The sequence below is a fragment of the Musca autumnalis genome, unplaced genomic scaffold, assembly GCF_047663935.1.
Source record: "Musca autumnalis isolate F117 unplaced genomic scaffold, ASM4766393v1 scaffold_2, whole genome shotgun sequence".
NCBI classification, from domain to species: Eukaryota; Metazoa; Arthropoda; class Insecta; order Diptera; family Muscidae; genus Musca; species Musca autumnalis.
The window spans coordinates 88,493,502-88,517,763 of NW_027411755.1; the positions used below are offsets into that span (position 1 = coordinate 88,493,502).

Consider the following 24,262-nt stretch of genomic DNA (forward strand, 5'->3'; position numbering starts at 1 on the left):
TTCCGTCAAAGATTCCAAATTTCGTCAAAATTGAACATACATGGCGTGTTTGGTGTGGAAAATACATGAAATCGGCCGAAAATATATATGGGAACTATATCCCAATCTGAACCGATTTCAAAATAGTTTGGAACATTTATTTCTGCAATAAATTCCGTCACACATTCCAAATTTCATTGGAATTGGGCATACAAAACGTGTTTTATGCATCAAATGCATTAAATCGGCCAAAAATATATATCCAAATCTGAGCCGATTTCAAATTACTTTGGCAAATTTATTTTTAGACCAAATTCCGTCACACATACCAAATTTGAAGACTGTATCGATAATCGTTCGTTAGATATCAGCATACAAAATCTACAGCTTTTGGAGGTACTTCCGATCCTGAGGCTATATCTCCAGATCGGGACTGACTTTTCAAGATTTATATAGCCTGTGACACTTTCAGGCCATGTGGTAATATACTCTGAAAGTTTCAGGAAGATCGGTTCAGCGGTTTTTGAGTCCATAAACTTCAAACAAACAAACGTACAAACATTTTCCTCCGTTATAGATATACTGGTAGATACCGCACAAATTTCATTGAAATAAATATGGGAGCTATAGCCAAATCAACACCGATTTCAATACTTATTTCTACACCAAATTTAGTTACACATTGGACATACATAGCGTGTTTGGGGCATCAAATACATGAAATCGGCCGAAAATATATATAGGAGCTATATCCAAATCTGAACCGATTTCAATATAATTTTGGATACTCATTTCTAAAACAAATTTAGTTACACATTCAAAATTTCGTTGAAATTGGACATACATAGTGGGTTGGGTGCATCAAATACATGAAATCGGCCAAAAATATATATAGGAGCTATATCCAAATCTGAACCGATTTCAATATAATTCGGCATACTCATTTCTACAACAAATTTAGTCACACATTCCAAATTTCATTGAAATTGGACATACATAGTGGGTTGGGTGCATCAAATACATGAAATCGGACGAAAATATACATAGGAGCTATATAAAAATCTGAACCGATTTCAAGATAATTTGGCATGCTCATTTCTGCAAATAATTAAGTCACACATTCCAAATTTCATTACTTTCAGGCGATGTAGTAATATACCCTGAAAATTTCAGCAAGATCGGTTCAGCGGTTTTTGAGTCTATAAATTTCAAACAAACAAACATACAAACATTTTTCTATTTTATATATATAGATACCGCACAAATTTCATTGAAATAAATATGGGAGCTATAGTCAAATCAACACCGATTTCAATAATTATTTCTACACCAAATTTAGTTACACATTGGCCATACATAGCGTCTTTGGGGCATCAAATACATGAAATCGGCCGAAAATATATATAGGAGCTATATCCAAATCTGAACCGATTTCAATATAATTCGGCATACTCATTTCTACAACAAATTTAGTCACACATTCCAAATTTCATTGAAATTGGACATACATAGTGGGTTGGGTGCATCAAATACATGAAATCGGCCGAAAATATATATAGGAGCTATATCCAAATCTGAACCCATTTCAACATAATTTGGCATACTCATTTCTACAACAAATTTAGTCACACATTCCAAATTTCGTTGAAATTGGACATACATAGTGGGTTGGGTGCATCAAATATATGAAATCGGCCGAAAATATATATAGGAGCTATATCCAAATCTGAACCGATTTCAATATAATTTGGCATACTCATTTCTACAACAAATTTAGTCACACATTCCAAATTTCATTGAAATTGGACATACATAGTGGATTGGGTGCATCTAATACATGAAATCGGAAGAAAATATATATAGGAGCTATATCCAAATCTGAACCGATTTCAATATAATTTGGCATACTCATTTCTACAACAAATTTAGTCACACATTCCAAATTTCATTGAAATTGGACATACATAGTAGTTTGGGTGCATCAAATACATGAAATCATAAGAAAATATATATAGGAGCTATATCCAAATCTGAACCGATTTCAATATAATTTGGCATACTCATTTCTACGACAAATTTAGTCACACTTTCCAAATTTCATTGAAATTGGACATACATAGTGGGTTGGGTGCATCAAATACATAAAATCGGAAGAAAATATATATAGGAGCTATATCCAAATCTGAACCGATTTCAATATAATTTGTCATACTCATTTCTACAATAAATTTAGTCACACATTCCAAATTTCATTGAAATTGGACATACATAGTGGGTTGGGTGCATCATATACATGAAATCGGCCGAAAATATATATATAGGAGCTATATCCAAATCTGAACCGATTTCAATATAATTTGGCATACTCATTTCTACAATAAATTTAGTCACACATTCCAAATTTCATTGAAATTGGACATACATAGTGGGTTGGGTGCATCAAATACATGAAATCGGCCGAAAATATATATAGAAGCTATATCCAAATCTGAACCGATTTCAATATAATTTTGCATACTCATTTCTACAACAATTTTAGTCACACATTCCAAATTTCATTGAAATTGGACATACATAGTGGGCTGGGTGCATCAAATACATGAAATCGGCCGAAAATATATATAGAAGCTATATCCAAATCTGAACCGATTTCAACATAATTTGGCATACTCATTTCTACGACAAATTTAGTCACACTTTCCAAATTTCATTGAAATTGGACATACATAGTGGGTTGGGTGCATCAAATACATGAAATCGGCCGAAAATATATATAGAAGCTATATCCAAATCTGAACCGATTTCAATATAATTTAGCATACTCATTTCTATAACAAATTTAGTCACACATTCCAAATTTCATTGAAATTGGACATACATAGTGGGTTGGGTGCATCAAATATATGAAATCGGCCGAAAATATATATAGGAGCTATATCCAAATCTGAACCGATTTCAATATAATTTGGCATACTCATTTCTACAACAAATTTACTCACACATTCCAAATTTCAAATTTCGGACATATATAGCGTGTTTGGTACACCAAATACTTGAAATCGGACGAAAATATATATGGGAGCTATATCCAAATCTGGACCGATTTCGATATATTTTGGCACATTTATTTTTAGGCTAAAATCCATCACACATTTCAAATTTGGAGTTTGTATCTGTAACCGTTCTATAGATATTTGCATACAAAATTTAAATTTTTTGGAGGTACCTCCGATTCTGATGCTATATCTCCGGATCAGAGCGGAATTTCGAAACTTTTTATAGCCTATGTTACTTTCAGGTGATGTAGTAATATACCCTGAAAATTTCAGCAAGATCGGTTCAGCGGTTTTTGAGTCTATAAATTTCAAACAAACAAACAAACAAACAAACAAACATACAAACATTTTTCTATTTTATATATATAGATACATATGTTTATTATTTGGCCGTTTTCATCATATTTATAATTGTTATAATAACTTATAATTTTTTAAATGATCAAAAATAATATGGAATAAAATTTGAAACTTCAATATCATACTTGCACGTCTTTTCTTACACAAATTGTAATTCATTGGTGACATATAGTGGAATTTAACGAAGAACATTATTGTCTTTGACGCCATTATTCCAAAATGATGTTTTGTATCACAATTTTATCTAAATTCACAAGAAGTACGACCTTAACCCTAATTTTTTTTAAATTTTGCATATTTCTGGAATTTAGGTAAGATATAGAGTTTTAGTGTATTCCGGGACCTATAGTAAAATTTGATGGCGAACAAATTTGTAGAATATTTTGATCCGATACGAACTCATTTAATAGGAGAAGGGACCAGAAAGACCCCCTCAATGACCGTCTAAGGGTTAAAAAATACGAAAAATTAAATCAGCGACCCGAAAAACATAAGAAACCAAGGTTTGGCTTGAATCCATTCATTTTTGGCCAGGTTTTTTGTAAAATTGCCCACTGTGCGTTGAGAATAATAATAAGTTTTTATATTCTGTAACCTAAATAGGGGGTCCAAAATTACGCTTTGTGAACTGTTTTGGATATATTCGGAGTGAGATTAACAAGTTTGTTTTTGAAGTTTTCATGTGGTTGTTGTAACGCGACGCTCAACGAACCGTATGTGTCGCAGCCTTATGTGTTGCTTACATGTGTACCACCTTTAGTTTTTATCATGTTAACTAAACACTCGGTGAGCTTTGAACACAAAACCCTACGATTAGTAGTCTGACAAACACGCTCTGTGCCACCGTACTCATAACTTAGTAAGGAGTAATATAAGTACATAGTTATTTTTGTTTAAATAACTTTGTTATGGATCACATAATGACTAAGAGACACAATTTTTTGCTGGGTAAGGTCAGAGACACACCACCATTGCACAGTGGATGCGACCAACGACAAAAATCAAAAAAAAAATTCGAAACTCAATTTATTAAAATGAAAAAAAAGCAAGTTTAAAGTGGGATGTAGTTAAAATTGATTACTAGACTTCTCTGCCATCCCCTAAAGTAATTAATTTTAACTGCATCCCACTATAAACTTGTTGTTTTTTAAATATGAAAACAACAAATATGAGATTAAGCTTGACTTATGTACATACAAATAGTAAGTAAAACACACGTCTCAACACATCTGCCAAAGTGAATCTAAAAATAGACACAAAGCACCGTAGACGATTGGTTGTTGTTATTTTTCGACAACTATCAAAATAGTTATGTACATTCTCTGCAATGTGGAGACACATAACAGTGGGAGTAGTTAATTTGGTTTACATATGCGGTTACCAGAGTTTTTAGGTGTTTCGGTTGAATTCGAAAGGGGAAGGGTTCTTTGTTTCAGTACAAAGAACGAAGAGAACTGATAAGTCCAAGTGGCGTTGGACGAAACTAGTCTTCTCTGCCATCCCCTAAAGTAATCAATTTTAACTACATCCCACTTTAAATTTGTTGTTTTTTAAATATGAAAACAACAAATATGAGATTAAGCTTGACTTACATACAAATAGTAAGTAAAACACACATCTCAACAAAACTGCCAAAGTGAATCTGAAAAAAATGTTTATATTATAAGCGAGATTCTGAAACAGAGAACTATTATTCACTTCGTAATAATATAATACCCCGAAATGGCTAAATCGACTCCACATTTACGGAAACTTATTTGGTCTTAATATATGCAGGGAACACCCCATAATTTTTATGAGACACATTTTTGATAGTATCGAAATGCATATACATACACTTATATACTTATCATCTTTATAAATAAAAATCAAATTTCGTTCGTTGGTAATTGCATCAGTTGAGAACGGTTGGACAGCTTTAGATAATTCTTTTTTTGAAATTTTCGTCACAACCCCAATTTGATTTTTATGCAAAGAAAATGTGACCACGCCCACTTTTACGCCCACTTTTTCCAATTTTCTATTTTAATTTTTTCTATAAAAACTACTGAACCGATTTTCTTGAAATTGTCAGGGAATGTACAAGGTACTTCCCCTATACCCTAATTTTTTAAAAATGCTATATTTACAATAATTACGAATGTATTGGTTTAGAAATTAATTTGCGAGACAATTGTGGTTGTGTCACCGACCTTACCCACTTTTTTTAGGACCCAACAACTTAACCACGCCCACTTTTTAAGATATGTTACATCTAAAAAACTACTGAACGGATTTTCCTGAAATTATCAGGGAATGTACAGGGATGGCCCAAGGTGAAAACAGAATGCATATTTTCTTGAATTTCGAAGAGGCGGGGTACTTCCCTTTGGCATATTTAAAAAAAACGCCTTGTCTTTATAAATAAAAACGAAATGTCGTTCGTTGGTAATTGCATCAGTTGAGAACGGCTAGACAGATTTAGATAATTCTTTTTTTGAAATCTTCGTCATAACCCAACATAGGTTTTTATGCAAAGAAAATTTGACCACGACCTCCTTTACGCCCGCTTTTTTCAATTTTCCATTTTAATCTTTTCTACAAAAACGATTTTCCTGAAATTGCCAGGGAATGTACAGGGATGGCTCCCAGTTAAAATAAGCTACACATTTAGTTGAATTTCGGAGGGGAGGGGCACTTACCCTATACCCTATTTTTTAAGAATGCTATATCTTTATAAATAAAAATCAAATGTCGTTCCACAGTGGATGCGCCCAACGACAAAAATCAAAACAGTCATGTCATCATTATACCCTACACCACTATGTGGGGAGGGTATTATAAGTTGGTTTTGCCCAAAAAGTTTGTAACGCATCGAAATAATGGTCGTAGACCCATACTTATATATACCAAAATGAATGTATCGACGAGCTGAGTCGATCTGGCTATGTGTGTCCGTCCGTCAGTCCGTCAGTCCGTCCGTCCGTCCGTCTGTCCGTCTGTCCGTCTGTCCATCTAAACCTTGTAATCACGCTACAGGTCGCAATTTTGATCGGATCGTCACGAAATTTTGTGTGTTGATGAGGGTTCCGGAGGGGAAGAAGCCTATTGATTTTGGTGATGGTCGGATAATATTTAGGGGTCGGAATGGGCAAAAAACGTATGTGGATAAAAAGACAACGTTTTCTTCCAAAGCGAATATTTCAGCTTTTTTATAAAGTATACCAAAAGCAAAACCTGACAATGAAAGTAGAAAATATCATCTTTCTAATGATGTAAAGTAGGTTCTTGTAGGTGATCAAACAACGAAGATATCACAATAGTCGCAAATAAACCCTAAATTTTCATGTTTGCGATTTTATTTATAATGACAAATATCACAGCTTTGGCTAGGGACTTTCCAAAAGCAACGCCTGACTATGAAAGTAGAAGATTCCACCTTTACAATGATGCAAACTAGGTCGGCGTAGGTGACCAAATAGCGGAGATATCACAATAGTCGGTAATTCATCCCATTTTTCCATTTTTTTTGGAAATCACGCTACAGGCCGCCATTTTGATCGGATCGTCACGAAATTTTGAGAGTTAATGAGGGTCTGAAAGAGTAAGAAGCCTATTGATTTTGGTGAGGGTCGAATAATATTTAGGGGTCGGAATGGGCCAAAAAACTTATTTGGATAAAAAGACAAAGTTTTTTCCAAAGCTAATATCTCAGCTTCTATAAGGGGTATATCAAAAGCAAAATCTGACAATGAAAGTAGAAAATATCACCTTTCTAACGATGTAAAGTAGGCTCTCGTGGGTGATCAAACAACGAAGATATCACAATAGTCGCAAATAAACCCCAAATTTTCATGTTTGCGATTTTAGTTATAATGACGAATAGCACAGCTTTGGCTGGGGACTTTCCAAAAGCAAAGCCTTACTATGAAAGTAGAAGATCCCATATTTACAATGATGCAAACTAGGTCGGTGTAGGTGACCCAATAACGGAGATATCGCAATATTCGATAATACATCCCATTTTTTTTTTAATATCACGCTACTGGGCGCAATTTTGATCGGATCGTCACGAAATTTCGAGGGTTAATGAGGGTCTCACAGAGGAAGAACCATATTGATTTTGATGATGGTCGGATAATATTTAGCGGTCGGAATGAGCAAAAACTTTATTTGGAGAAAAAGTCAACATTTTATTCCAAAGCAAATATCTCAGCGTCTACACTGCCGCTCACTTGAATAGAACCCCCCTGCAAAATTTTATTCAACCTCCATTTTTTTCCGAATTATACAAGATATGAAGTTTTTAACTTTCATTATATTTTGCGTCATGTGTTTGGAGTAAACTTAGTTATTCATTTGCATTCAAATCCAATTTATATAAGAACTAGCTGAACCCGGTGCGCTTCGCTACCCCTTTAGATTGATATGCATTTGAAATTTTACGGATTTTTTGAAATCAGAAAGAAATCAAATTCAAAAATTTAAAGTAAAGTATTTATTGTAATGCTTTAGGATATACAATGTTTTTTGTTTTTCCTTCAGGAGCGTAAACAAACAAATCGGCCGGTCTACCAACACGTGAACATGCAACGTAGAGCTGACCATGAGAAAAGCAAGAACATGCTAAATTTAGGCCGCATAGACAAAGAGTCTGTCCTTGGGATTTATTTATAGTCATTGCAAATGCCAAACGTACAGGAAACTGCAATCTTTTAAAATTGAAGGGCGTTTCTGTTGCTATTATAGGGATTCGAGGTAGAAGTACATCTGAACCTATATAATTCCCAGTAATAATCGTTGCCTCAATTAAATAGTTATGTAGTTTTTTTACTGTTAACCGTGTACTATTGCAAAGGCGAGGTTGGTCTATGTTTATTAATAAAATAATAGGAACACCAACTTTTAGCACTAAACATATTTCAAATTTCATTGAAATTGGACAAACATAAGGTGTTTATTGCATAAAATACATGAAATCGGCCAAAAATATATATTGGAGGTATATCCAAATCTGATCCGATTTCAATATAATTTGGCAAACTAATTTCTAGGATCAATTCCGTCAAAGATTCCAAATTTCGTCAAAATTGAACATACATGGCGTGTTTGGTGTGGAAAATACATGAAATCGGCCGAAAATATATATGGGAACTATATCCCAATCTGAACCGATTTCAAAATAGTTTGGAACATTTATTTCTGCAATAAATTCCGTCACACATTCCAAATTTCATTGGAATTGGGCATACAAAACGTGTTTTATGCATCAAATGCATTAAATCGGCCAAAAATATATATCCAAATCTGAGCCGATTTCAAATTACTTTGGCAAATTTATTTTTAGACCAAATTCCGTCACACATACCAAATTTGAAGACTGTATCGATAATCGTTCGTTAGATATCAGCATACAAAATCTACAGCTTTTGGAGGTACTTCCGATCCTGAGGCTATATCTCCAGATCGGGACTGACTTTTCAAGATTTATATAGCCTGTGACACTTTCAGGCCATGTGGTAATATACTCTGAAAGTTTCAGGAAGATCGGTTCAGCGGTTTTTGAGTCCATAAACTTCAAACAAACAAACGTACAAACATTTTCCTCCGTTATAGATATACTGGTAGATACCGCACAAATTTCATTGAAATAAATATGGGAGCTATAGCCAAATCAACACCGATTTCAATACTTATTTCTACACCAAATTTAGTTACACATTGGACATACATAGCGTGTTTGGGGCATCAAATACATGAAATCGGCCGAAAATATATATAGGAGCTATATCCAAATCTGAACCGATTTCAATATAATTTTGGATACTCATTTCTAAAACAAATTTAGTTACACATTCAAAATTTCGTTGAAATTGGACATACATAGTGGGTTGGGTGCATCAAATACATGAAATCGGCCAAAAATATATATAGGAGCTATATCCAAATCTGAACCGATTTCAATATAATTCGGCATACTCATTTCTACAACAAATTTAGTCACACATTCCAAATTTCATTGAAATTGGACATACATAGTGGGTTGGGTGCATCAAATACATGAAATCGGACGAAAATATACATAGGAGCTATATAAAAATCTGAACCGATTTCAAGATAATTTGGCATGCTCATTTCTGCAAATAATTAAGTCACACATTCCAAATTTCATTACTTTCAGGCGATGTAGTAATATACCCTGAAAATTTCAGCAAGATCGGTTCAGCGGTTTTTGAGTCTATAAATTTCAAACAAACAAACATACAAACATTTTTCTATTTTATATATATAGATACCGCACAAATTTCATTGAAATAAATATGGGAGCTATAGTCAAATCAACACCGATTTCAATAATTATTTCTACACCAAATTTAGTTACACATTGGCCATACATAGCGTCTTTGGGGCATCAAATACATGAAATCGGCCGAAAATATATATAGGAGCTATATCCAAATCTGAACCGATTTCAATATAATTCGGCATACTCATTTCTACAACAAATTTAGTCACACATTCCAAATTTCATTGAAATTGGACATACATAGTGGGTTGGGTGCATCAAATACATGAAATCGGCCGAAAATATATATAGGAGCTATATCCAAATCTGAACCCATTTCAACATAATTTGGCATACTCATTTCTACAACAAATTTAGTCACACATTCCAAATTTCGTTGAAATTGGACATACATAGTGGGTTGGGTGCATCAAATATATGAAATCGGCCGAAAATATATATAGGAGCTATATCCAAATCTGAACCGATTTCAATATAATTTGGCATACTCATTTCTACAACAAATTTAGTCACACATTCCAAATTTCATTGAAATTGGACATACATAGTGGATTGGGTGCATCTAATACATGAAATCGGAAGAAAATATATATAGGAGCTATATCCAAATCTGAACCGATTTCAATATAATTTGGCATACTCATTTCTACAACAAATTTAGTCACACATTCCAAATTTCATTGAAATTGGACATACATAGTAGTTTGGGTGCATCAAATACATGAAATCATAAGAAAATATATATAGGAGCTATATCCAAATCTGAACCGATTTCAATATAATTTGGCATACTCATTTCTACGACAAATTTAGTCACACTTTCCAAATTTCATTGAAATTGGACATACATAGTGGGTTGGGTGCATCAAATACATAAAATCGGAAGAAAATATATATAGGAGCTATATCCAAATCTGAACCGATTTCAATATAATTTGTCATACTCATTTCTACAATAAATTTAGTCACACATTCCAAATTTCATTGAAATTGGACATACATAGTGGGTTGGGTGCATCATATACATGAAATCGGCCGAAAATATATATATAGGAGCTATATCCAAATCTGAACCGATTTCAATATAATTTGGCATACTCATTTCTACAATAAATTTAGTCACACATTCCAAATTTCATTGAAATTGGACATACATAGTGGGTTGGGTGCATCAAATACATGAAATCGGCCGAAAATATATATAGAAGCTATATCCAAATCTGAACCGATTTCAATATAATTTTGCATACTCATTTCTACAACAATTTTAGTCACACATTCCAAATTTCATTGAAATTGGACATACATAGTGGGCTGGGTGCATCAAATACATGAAATCGGCCGAAAATATATATAGAAGCTATATCCAAATCTGAACCGATTTCAACATAATTTGGCATACTCATTTCTACGACAAATTTAGTCACACTTTCCAAATTTCATTGAAATTGGACATACATAGTGGGTTGGGTGCATCAAATACATGAAATCGGCCGAAAATATATATAGAAGCTATATCCAAATCTGAACCGATTTCAATATAATTTAGCATACTCATTTCTATAACAAATTTAGTCACACATTCCAAATTTCATTGAAATTGGACATACATAGTGGGTTGGGTGCATCAAATATATGAAATCGGCCGAAAATATATATAGGAGCTATATCCAAATCTGAACCGATTTCAATATAATTTGGCATACTCATTTCTACAACAAATTTACTCACACATTCCAAATTTCAAATTTCGGACATATATAGCGTGTTTGGTACACCAAATACTTGAAATCGGACGAAAATATATATGGGAGCTATATCCAAATCTGGACCGATTTCGATATATTTTGGCACATTTATTTTTAGGCTAAAATCCATCACACATTTCAAATTTGGAGTTTGTATCTGTAACCGTTCTATAGATATTTGCATACAAAATTTAAATTTTTTGGAGGTACCTCCGATTCTGATGCTATATCTCCGGATCAGAGCGGAATTTCGAAACTTTTTATAGCCTATGTTACTTTCAGGTGATGTAGTAATATACCCTGAAAATTTCAGCAAGATCGGTTCAGCGGTTTTTGAGTCTATAAATTTCAAACAAACAAACAAACAAACAAACAAACATACAAACATTTTTCTATTTTATATATATAGATTATACAAGAAAAACTAAAAAAAGTCAAAAATTGGTGTAAAAAATTTGGCTCATTTGCATAGAACCCCCCTTTAAAACTTGGGAATGCAGAAAGATTGTGTTAGAATAGCGGTGCATATTCACTCTATGTTGAAAACGAAGTACTTTCAGTACTATTCAGTAAAAGGATATTCCCCCTGAATAAGGATACATCCGTATATCCTGCTTTTGCAAGGATTCTTTAAATAATCAGGTGTAATGCCCAACAAAGCTTGCTTATTTCTGTCAACAAGTTTATTTTTGGAAGCGTACTGCCTCCTAGAGCCGTATATTTTACGCATAAGTCATTCCCATACAGTTTAGAGAATATTTACCAGTGTAGAATATGGTGGCCCCTCCAGGATATCCGCATTTCTACTCAAATCTTTAAGTTTTGATGACTCGAAGTGTACAAAAGTTTATAAAATCGTAATGAAATTGCCACTAGGGATATCCGAAAATGTTTCTCAATACTGGAAATGTCTGTTTAGAACTCCTTTATAAGTTATTGTGCGCATTTAGGGTGAACTAAATTGACGCCCAAGTCCTTGATAATTAGTAATGCGTTCCAGCAGAATAAAAACACATTCATCGCTACAGAAACAATTTAGAAGATGGTCTTCCATTCAATAGACGCGAAAATAATAGTTATATAGTTAGGCAATTGTTTACTTAATGAGGAGAGTCCTTAATAATTATGAAGGACTTGGGCGTTAATTTCTTTCACCCTAAGTGCGCACGACAATTTAAAAAGGAGTTCTAAAACAGGCATTTCCAGTATTGAGAAACATTTTCGGATATCCCGAGTGGCAAATTCATCACGATTTTATAAATTTTTGTACACTTCGAGTCATCAAAACTTAAAGATTTGAGTAGAAATGCGGATATCCTGGAGGGGCCACCATATTCTACACTGGTAAATATTCTCTAAACTGTATGGGAATGACTTATGCGTAAAATATACGACTCTGGGAGACAGTACGCTTCCAAAAATAAACTTGTTGACAGAAATAAGCAAGCTTTGTTGGGCATTACACCTGATTATTTAAAGAATCCTTGCCAAAGCAGGATATACGGATGTATCCTTAATCAGGAGGGATATCCATTTACTGAATAGTACTGAAAGTACTTCGTTTTCAATATAGGTTGATTATGCATCGCTATTCTAACACAATCTTTCTGCATTCCCAAGTTTTAAAGGGGGGTTCTATTCAAATGAGCCAAATTTTTTACTCCACTTTTTGACTTTTTTTAGTTTTTCTTGTATAATTCTTATATAAGTTTGATTTGAATGCAAATGAATGACTAAGTTTACTCCAAACACATGACGCAAAATATAATAAAAGTTAAAAACTTCATATCTTGTATAATTCGGAAAAAATTGAGGTTGAATAAAATTTTGCAGGGGGGTTCTATTCAAGTGAGCGGCAGTGTATAAGGGGTCTACAGAAAGCAAAACCTGGCAATGAAAGTATAAAATATCACCTTTACAACAATGTAACGTGGGTTGTCATAGGTGGTCTAACAACGAAGATATCGCAATAGTCGCTAATAAAGCCCAACTTCTCATTTTTGCGATTTTAATAATAATGACGGATATCACGCCTTTGGTTCTGGGACCTTCTAAAAGCAAAGCCTGACTAAGAAAGTAGAAAATCCCGTCTTTGAAATTATGCAAAGTAGGTTGGCGTAGGTAGTCAAATAATAGAGATATCGCAATAGTCGTTAATGCATCCCTTTTTTCACTTTTTCTGCAATCACACTACAGGTCGGAATTTTGATCGGATCATCACGAAATTTTCTCACAGAGATAGAAGCCTATTGATGTTGGTGATGTCGACAGTAGTCAAATATAAAATTAAATATTAATTATTTTGGTTCAGTTCGCCTTAAGTCATTCGGTATAAAAGCCAGATAGGTGAAAACTTTCGTATCTCCATAAAAGAAATGTTTTCGAGTGAAAAGATTATTCACAGAGGTAGTGGTGTAGGGTATCACATAGTCGGCCCCGTACCGACTATAGCCTTTTCTCACTTGTTTTAAAAATTTAAAGATGCAAATCTCTTCTAAACATTTCAAATTTTTCGAAACTCAACCTATTTTTACCATTTTTCGCAGAAAATGCTTACAAACATAACTAATTTTGGAAAAAAAAATTATGTTAAAATGAGAAAAAATGGTTATTTCATAAGCGATTTTCTGAAACGAGGGACTATTATTCACGCCTTAACTTAACCCACTTAGCGACGACATTTTTTTTGCGAAAAAATTGTTTATGAAAATTGATTTATGAGATTTTATAAGCATTTTTAAAAAAATTAATTTTTTTTCTCTTTTTTTCTTTTTTTTCTGGCCAACAACTTTGGAGGGAAATATAGGTGTATCCTTATATGCCAATCCCTTGGTTTTTGCTTGAGAAAATACTCTTACTATATTTGTAACAAATCCCTGACTTTATATGATTCTAACCTTTATGATTAAATTTGTATCGCATATTTAAATTTTTCATCAAAAGTCGAAAATTACAAAAAAACCGATTTTTTGAATAGCTTGGGTTTTAGGCCAATTGCGTGGAAATACATAGGTCAAATCATTGTGTCAAAATGAGTTATTGTGAATAAGATCACATACAAAATGTAAACAAGCAATTCACAGTAATGCATTATTGTGAGAAAATTTGACGTTTGACATGATTTGATGTAACACCTTCTTATTCCACCATGGGTCAAATAAAGCTTTAAAAGCGTGAAATGGCAGATAACAGACAATACTATAACAAAATGCAAAGAACCCAACAAAAATATTCGAAAAAACCAGAGTTTTTTTCAGTTTTTGTAACCATTTTTGTGGCGTTTTGTGGCTTTATCTGGGTTAAGTTGGGTGATTTAGTATATTTCCTAAGCTTCGTTTTCCTACTTATAAAAATTCCTCTAATTTGCAAGGGTTACCAGATACTTTAGTTAGAATATTGGTCACAATTTTGTTGTTTTTTATAACTGTTGCCCCACGTCATTGTTAGCATGCCTGACTTGCAAGCTGAATTCGACTCCAAGTTAAACAACATCAAATATTTTTTACGTCAATCAAGGTATCAATCAAGGTATGCGATTTTACGTTTTGTAATTGTTAAAATCAACATTCATTCCTTTAAGTATATTGTCTTTAATGTCTCTAAAATGTAGGAGTAGTTTTGCGTATTGTATTTTTTTTTTGAGCGCAGAAAACCACTTTGAAGTGAATGTTTGGTATACTACAAACAGAAGGTACTGCCCTTTTCAAACGTTTTGCTTCAATGTTATTTTTATATGTATTGTACAGACTTATGCCGTTCTTGGCCTATAGAACTTGCTCTCAGTCGAAAACCGCTATGTTACATAGGTGGCTTAGTTAAGCTTTAACTTGACTCTTCAATGTCAGTACGTTCTTTCCACAATTATATACTTTTTAGTTATTTGCAATTCAGCAATTCATTGCCTCATATATGAGGCCAAAACGGCCTAACCCACATAGAAATGATTCTGAGAAAAAAGAAGTTGAATGAAAACAAGTTTTTAAAATACTTTTATAATTTGTTTATTAATCATAAATACATATTAGTTGTAATATTTGTTTTAGGTTAATCATTAGTTATTAGTTTATATAGATAAAGACTGCTTTAAACAGTTAATAAAAAAAATTAAAGTGGCTTAGGCCGTTTTGGCATCCATTTAAAAAATATATATTGATAGGAACTGAGGGTTAGGCCATTTTGTCGTCCATATTAATAATAATTATTGGTCTTCTTCCTGGATATCTTCATCTTCGGCTCTCGAATTTGTTTTTAAATTATTATAAAATGCATTATTTATAGGAAGTATGAACCCTTTGAGTTTCTGTAAATCCTTTAACTTTGCAGCTTCAATGAATCTTCCTCCCGGATAAAGCGGTTAGAAATCGAAATTTACGTACTTGCTGGAGTTCCTTTTTTAAATATCAACTTCTTGAAATAAAACATTTATGTCATTTTAATATTTGTGTTGAATTATAAATGGCTTCGCACTTTGGAATCGAAGGCACTGAATCTTAAGCCATTCAGCTTTTGAAGTCTTGTCTTCAGAGATTTTTCTGTTTGATACTAGTTTCTCAATTGAGGATATGCTTTTTATTTAATCTGTCTTCATCTTTACCAAGTGTCTGTCGTCATCTTTACCCTTTTGCCGTGGCGATTACACGATCCCAATTATCAGGCGTAAAAATGCCCTTATAACATTTTTTCCTTTTCAATGAGACCAAACTATTGATCGCATGGTAGGCATGAATGGTCAGACACTAAAAATTTGTGATCTATCCGTTCCACTGAGAAGGTCGAATTATTAACCATGTATGTACAAATAGTGCTCATTCTTATGTTACGGTTTTGGCCACAACATTGATCGCTATGCATTATTAACTTATTACATTCTACAGGGCGTAATTCAACTTTATTACTTAACCTTTGGTTTTTACTTACAAATTCTTCTCGAAAATTAATTTTTATACTATTTTTCAAATATACTCCTGACTAAAACACACACGTATTTTTTATTTCCAGTATTCGATTTTGCCTATGTGGCTTAGGCCATTTTGGCGTCCACATTTTTCAAACTTTCAGTAAAGGAAAAACAGTTTTCGGCATGTAGAATAACATAGGGCTAACCTATGCAATTGGGGATTTTTTAGTATATATTACAAACGGTTCCGGTTCTGTCAGCATAGTCAGTTTGATTTTTTTGAAAATGTGGGTTAGGCTGTTTTGGCGCTGAGCGCCTCATATAAGATGTAAAAATATTTTTATGTAAAACCCCTACATCAAACTGGCCATCTAAAATGAATATGTCAACAATATTCAACATCTAACACAAACGACAAATAAATGGAAATGGCTGCAATAACAATATATAACAAAATTTTGTTAATCCCATGAATTGAAAATCTATTATGTCAACTTCCAACTTTGGCCGAATGATAACAACTTTTAAAGAGCCATTCTAAAAACAAATACGAAGAATGTCATAAATTCACTGGAACTAATTGTTTTTCGTTGCTAGATGTGATAAGACAAGAATAAAAACAAAAAAATAGTTGCAATAAAAGTCAACAATTAATAATATTGGTATGACGTTATAAATCTTTAATTTTCTTTAATCATTATATGCCGTACCAACAATCAATCCAGTCATAAAACACAAAAGAAATCAATCAAAATTCTTCTAATAATACAAAATTTTGATTGATTAGTGGTGTGTGCTACCTACAAATTTGATGAAAATTTGAAGCATAACTAATTAATCATGTTTTAAGTCATTTTTATGGCCGTAGCTCTCATTCAATGATAAATATTTGAAAACAATTTACAAGTGCTAACTTTTTGGCTTATTTATTTTCAGATTTATGCCACCAATCACCCCTTCGACATGGAAGACTGTACGCAATGCTGATCGTTTTTCACCTGTTTGCCCACAAACCGTGCCAATTCCACCCAATGGCCCTGAAGCTTTACTTGAAGTGCCACGGGCCCGCTTGGCCCAATTGCGTCGTCTGCTACCATTGCTTAGCAATCAATCAGAAGACTGCCTTTATCTCAACATTTATGTTCCCTACGAAAATCGCAGACAAAAGCGTAAGTATTGGCATTTATATTATAAGAAGAATATCTTTACTAATGAAGTGTATAAAATTTGTCAATAGCTTTGAAATCTTCAATTCCGTAGTGCATTGCAGTTTGTTGTAGTTTGAAATTACTGCAAGCATTGTGGAAATGATGATTTTATAGTAAACTCAAACAACATTAAAGTGAAGTTTAGATATTTAAAGTCTGATAAGTGAAATAATTTATGGGTAATGAGATGTACGTACTTAGATTATTGTATTGTAGGTAATATTTCTTCTAGAAAATTTAAATAGTTCATCCGAAAAAATTAAGGTTTTTTCATTTTTTATAAAGGAACTCAGAGTAAAGTAAATTATGTTTGTATATGAAATATCACTAGAAATTGTCTTAAGTTGGTATATTGAAATATCACTAGAAATTGTCTTGATGTATGTAGTCAGCTAATTATACCCTACACCACTATGTGGGGAGGGTATTATAAGTTGGTTTTGGCCATACTGATATACATATATCAAAATGAATGTCTCGACGAGCTGAGTCGATCTGGCTATGTGTGTCCGTCCGTCTGTCCATCTAACTCTTGTAATCACGCTACAGGTCGCAATTTTGATCGGATCGTCACGTAGGTGACCAAATAACGGAGATATCGCAATATTCGATAATACATCCCATTTTTCCATTTTTTTGGAAATCACGCTATTGGGCGCAATTTTGATCGGATCGTCACGAAATTTCGAGGGTTAATGAGGGTCTCACAGAGGAAGAAGCCTATTGATTTTGATGATGGTCGGATAATATTTAGGGGTCGGAATGAGCAAAAACTTTATTTGGAGAAAAAGTCAACATTTTATTCCAAAGCAAATATCTCAGCGTCTATAAGGTGTCTACAAAAAGCAAAACCTGGCAATGAAAGTATAAAATATCTTTACAACAATGTAACGTAGGTTGTTGTAGGTGGTCTACCAACGAAGATATCGCAATAGTCGCTAATAAAACCCAACTTCTCATTTTTGCGATTTTAATAATAATGACGGATATCACACCTTTGGTTGTTGACCTTCTAAAAGCAAAGCCTGACTAAGAAAGTAGAATATCCCATCTCTGAAATTATGCAAAGTAGGTTGGCGTAGGTAGTCAAATAATAGAGATATCGAAATAGTCGTTAATGCATCCCTTTTTCCACTTTTTCTGCAATCACACTACAGGTCGGAATTTTGATCGGATCATCAAGAAATTTTCTCACAGAGATAGAAGCCTATTGATGTTGGTGATGTCGACAGTAGCCAAATATAAAATTAAATTTTAATTATTTTAGCCCAGTTCGCCTTAAGTCATTTGGTATAAAAGCCAGATAGGTGAAAACTTTCGTATCTCCAGCTGAAAATTTCGAAATTTAGCATAAGCCTTACGTTACCAATAACTATCTAGATCAAAATAAACAATTCGTTAAGCCCTACCGATAGCAAAATGTTTGCCTTTTAACTTAAAAAAAAAAAAACAAGTAAGAAAGGCGTTAAGTTCGTTAAGTTTTTATACAAAGAACTGTATTGAAGTAAATAGGAACAATTAATTTAATTTCGTTTATGAAAGTACTAAGTTCGTCCTCCACGATAAGGCTCATTCCTTGGAGTAGTAGAATATCTTAATTGATAACATTTTCTGCGTAGAGGTTTTCTTCCCACTGGAGGAAGACGAAAATTTCAGTCTTTTCGGTTAAATAATGTGGCTAAAACCTTCAAAATACCGAAAATCGGGAGGGACCGTTCTATGGGGCATATATGAATAGGTGGACCTACACCACCGATAAACTTCTGGTAGGAAGTTTTATACCCCCAAAGAAGACTAAATACAAAATTTTTATCCATTTCGGTGCGATATTGAGGCGGCAACCTTCAAAATACCGAAAATCTGGAAGTGTCATTCTATGGGGGCTATATGAAAATGTGGACCTATACTTATAATTCTCTTCGTAATGTTTTATACGAGGCCGGTTCGGAAACTTCTTAGCCTATCAATGAAAGAGAATAGTTAGTTTTTCAAAAATATTTTTATTTTTCAATATAATGTCCTGAAACTTCAATACACTTAGTCCAACGCTTTTCTAGCAATTCTATCACTTGGTTAAACTAGTTTTCCTCAAGGTCTTCAAAATAGTGGTTTACAACTGTAACTGCATCTTCATTTGAGATAAAACGCTTGCCAGCAAGGATTTTTTTTAGATTTTGGAACAAGTAAAAGTCACTGGGAGCTAAATCAGGAGAATAAGGTGGGTGGTCAAGCAACTCGTACTTTAATTCGTCGATTTTAGCCATTGTTAAAACACTCTTGTGCGCTGGTGCGTTGTCTTGATGAAAAATTATTTTTTTGTGTTGTAAGCCAGGACGTTTTTCTCGAATTTGTACATTTAATTGATCCAAAAGGTTGCAATAGTACTCTGAATTTATTGATTTACCCTTTTGCAGATAGTCAATCAATAAAATACCTTTGAAGTCCCAAAAACCGTTGCCATAACCTTACCAGCCGATTGAATTGTTTTTGCCTTCTTTGGGGCACTTCCTCCACCTTCAGTCCATTGTTTGGATTGTTCTTTTGTCTCTGGAGTATAGTGGTGGATCCATGTCTCATCAACAGTTATGAAACGACGCTTAAAATCCATTTTATTTCGCTTAAAACGATCCAAACAAGCTTGAGAAATGTTCATTCTTATGCGTTTTTGATCGACTGTTAACAAATGCGGCACCCATCTTGCAGAAAGCTTTTTCATCTGTAGTTCTTCATGCAAAATTAAATGGACTCGATCATTTGAGATGCCCATACTATTAGCAATTTCACGCACTTTTGTTCGTCGATCATTTAATACCATATCATGCACTTTGGCTACAATTTCTGTTGTTGTTGCTGTTTTTGGACGTCCACAACGTGGTTCATCTTCAATGCTTGTACGACCACGTTTAAATTCAGCAACCCAATTTTTTACTGTTGCATATGAAGGAGCACTTTCACCTAACACATTCACCATATCATTATGAATTTCTTGTCCCGATAACCTTTTTATGTCAATTTTTAATGACAGCACGCATTTCTAATTTTTCCATTGTAAAAAAATTGAGGATCCAAACAAGCTTGAGAAATGTTCATTCTTATGCGTTTTTGATCGACTGTTAACAAATGCGGCACCCATCTTGCAGAAAGCTTTTTCATCTGTAGTTCTTCATGCAAAATTAAATGGACTCGATCATTTGAGATGCCCATACTATTAGCAATTTCACGCACTTTTGTTCGTCGATCATTTAATACCATATCATGCACTTTGGCTACAATTTCTGTTGTTGTTGCTGTTTTTGGACGTCCACAACGTGGTTCATCTTCAATGCTTGTACGACCACGTTTAAATTCAGCAACCCAATTTTTTACTGTTGCATATGAAGGAGCACTTTCACCTAACACATTCACCATATCATTATGAATTTCTTGTCCCGATAACCTTTTTATGTCAATTTTTAATGACAGCACGCATTTCTAATTTTTCCATTGTAAAAAAATTGAGGATGCGTCTTTTTTGAACACCTGTTTCTATATGAAGGAGTTGCCAGATCGAAACAAAATTTAACATGTGTTCATAACAGAGATGGAAGTTTCCAAACCACTTAACTTTATTCTGTTTATACCGCGCTTTTTGTGCTAGGCTAAGAAGTTTCCGAACTGCCTATATTAAGAAGTAGACTAAAAAATAATGAAGAGTTGGTGATGCATATGAAAACTACACTTAATATTCGCACGTGTTTGGGTACAAATCATAATTTCGCATGTTCAAATTCAACAGAGAGCAAACTAAAAATGAGGATTGTAAAGAATTAATTCACAACAAGGGCTACCTAAAAAATAGATGTTCGGCAGTCCCTATCACTTCTGCCTACAGTAGTCAATGTCACTGTTAGAGATCACACCTTGCAGTGATACCGTTTGAAGTCCCACAGTAATTTTCATCCCTAACTTGTGGAGTGATACAAGGGAGGTCGTTCTGTGACGAGAGACCACAGGCCAGATTTCATTGATTGTCATACATCTAGGTTCCATGCGCCATCTTCGATGTGCGCTTTTCATTAATGGATTCTCGCAATAAACGCCTTCGCTAGTGCCTTCCTCCATCTCCCGTCTGTGTATATTGCCAGACCGTACAGAGGAGAATTACCTTCAGTCCATGTGTCCCTACTAATAACAATAATATAATTGCTTAGCAACACCTGTCAATTTATTCAAACTGACTATCAATAAACTTTAAGACTTTCGCATATCCGAAGTGTGAAGTTCGCCATGATTCTAACTCTCGGATACTAAAAACCGTCCTCGCAGCCTGAAATGGGAGTACGAAATCCAGGGGATCACCAACCTCTGTACGCTTAAGGCGGCCTGAAGACTGAGTTTATCTGAGCCGGTAATCAGTATTGACGCAGTCCTTTGTACACTCGATAGTGAGGACAGTAACGCTTTATTGACACCAAACAAGTCCACCGTAGGTTAAGATGGGTAGGACAACGGTTATATGCAACCAGTGTGTAACTTTTCTCAAATAAGTTCTTGCAGGAGTAGAATACAAGTCAAGTCAACCGGTTGTTCAGGGTTGTACCGAGGTATTTTGCTTTCGGAGAAAGTGCCAATACAACTCCGTCCAAAACTGGAAGCTGGGATTCATGAATTTTGCGTTTCCTTGTCAATAATAATGGGTTAACTCCAAGACCATTGTCATGGGCCCAGTTGTAACACAGCAATTTGCAAAAGGTCAAACGTGGTTGGAAAAAAATGTGCCAAATATCAGCACTACCACGTTATCGGCGTAAGCCTCATCGTGTCCAACAACCTCATGTAGGGCGGTTTCCACTGATTTGCCCTTGATATAGGCGTCTGTGATCTACTGATCTGTTTGGGATCTGACTGTGTTCTAATTTCCTGATCCAGTAGCCGTTCCATCGCCTCTAATAGAAAGGAATAAAGACTAATTGGTCTATAGTCTTTGGGTAATGTGCGACTCGGCTTTACATCTTTCCATAGACCAGGTATGTGTGAGATACGTAGGCAGGCCTTAAAAATCTCTGTCAGGATCGTTAGTGCTGATTCTGCTGCATTCTGACGCATGCCAGTATTATACCATCCGGTCCGGTTTATAAGGCTGACAGCTGTTAATCGCCCGTTGAAATCTTGAAAGGTCTATCAGATGATACTTCTTTATAGTTCTGGTTTGATTTTGACTTGTTGTAGACAGGTAAAGTGAACCCCTGATAGCAGATCGAGAGTCTCTAGTCCAGAGGTAGTTTAGGAACCATAGCTCTTCTTAATACTACCTATGGATCATGGAATGTATAGGAGCCGTATTCAGGCGTGGAACTGCCGAGATAGAATTTCTGAACGTATACATGCCGCCGATAAATAGCTATACTCCAGATTATAGCCCCAACATTAGACCGTCTAGTCTTGGATGACTTTAATGCTCATAATGAGTTTTGGCATTCGGACCTTGAAAACGACCAGAATGGTATAGTAATGTCAATATGTTCTACGTTTTGCACGGTCAATGAGAACGCACCTACCCAAATTTGAGGAGAGTGTCACAGTTCGCCAGACATACCCATAGTGTCACCTGCTCTGAGAAATGACGTCACCTGGCACCCCTTCGTTTCTCTTGGATCAGACCATCTCCCCATAATTGTCTTCATCATCAGACCGCCCGGTTTCATCACCTTTTGCCGCACTTTCATCAATCATTGTCATAATCACCGCTTCAGAGATCTACTCAACCCTTCTGAGTTTCGGATAGCAGAAATGACGTTCCGAGACAACATCTCTGCTGCAGCCGCTCGTCATATACCTGACGGTCGAATACCCGCATAAGCGGAACAAGTGGTTAAATCATCTGAAGAGTTGCAACATTGGAGCCGGAATAAGTGAAATGTAGTCAACGGTTAATCCACTCTCGAACTCTGGAAAGAAGGAAGATGGCACCTCAGTTTGTCGAGCACACCGAGAGTGACAGGGCGAAGAGAAGAGTACTACGTCGCATTAGATCTATTCCTGTCGAGGACACAATTTACAATGGATGATGTTGCGAATATTATCGGAAACGCTAAATCATCGAAAGCGTTGGACCCTGATGGAATCTCCATAGTAATGCTGAAACAGCTGGATATTCCGGGAGTCAAGTATCTCACTAAAGTTCTCAACTTCTCGCTAGCCACCCACATCGTTCCCGAAAATGGGCATGGTGGTCCCGCTCTGGAGCTAGACAAGGATGCCAGCAATGGTGAATCGTACAGACCGATTTCGCTTTTGTCGCTCGTAGCAAAGGCCCTTGAGGTTTAGTCCTCTTCAACGTCAGAAATATTGATCTTGACTTATCAAAAGTCTTTGATACTGTCAAGCACCCCACGCTGTTTGATGACATTGAGCAGACAACCCTCCGCCCGACAATTATATATGTCGGGAGGGAGAACATGGAGTTCCCCTAGGTGGGGTGTTATCTCCGGAATTGTCTAACCTCTACTTCTCCTGTACTCCGTCCCTCAAGACAGCAAATCCACTTAACTGCAAATCCACTTCTAACGAGAACAAAATTATTGGCACACCATAGATTTACCTAATTATCGGATGAAACGTCAAGAAAATATTTGAAATTTATTTGAGATTTTAGAAAAAATAACATTTTTATTTACTTTCCAATAATCATTTGTTTAGTTTACTCAGGAGTTTTCTTTTCCCGGGAATTCCCGAGACTGCCTACTCGT

The 24,262-nt window shown here is 34.8% G+C and overlaps 1 protein-coding gene across 3 annotated transcripts in view; it reads left to right on the forward strand.

Annotated features, from left to right (window-relative positions):
- Positions 1-24,262, forward strand: part of Nlg2 (Neuroligin 2) — a 652,897-nt gene that overhangs the window by 622,786 nt on the left and 5,849 nt on the right. For all 3 annotated transcript variants that reach the window (XM_073968160.1, XM_073968161.1, XM_073968162.1), the window contains one exon: positions 17,263-17,495. In XM_073968160.1, the coding sequence (XP_073824261.1) occupies positions 17,263-17,495 (233 nt within the window). The remainder of the gene's footprint in view (positions 1-17,262; positions 17,496-24,262) is intronic.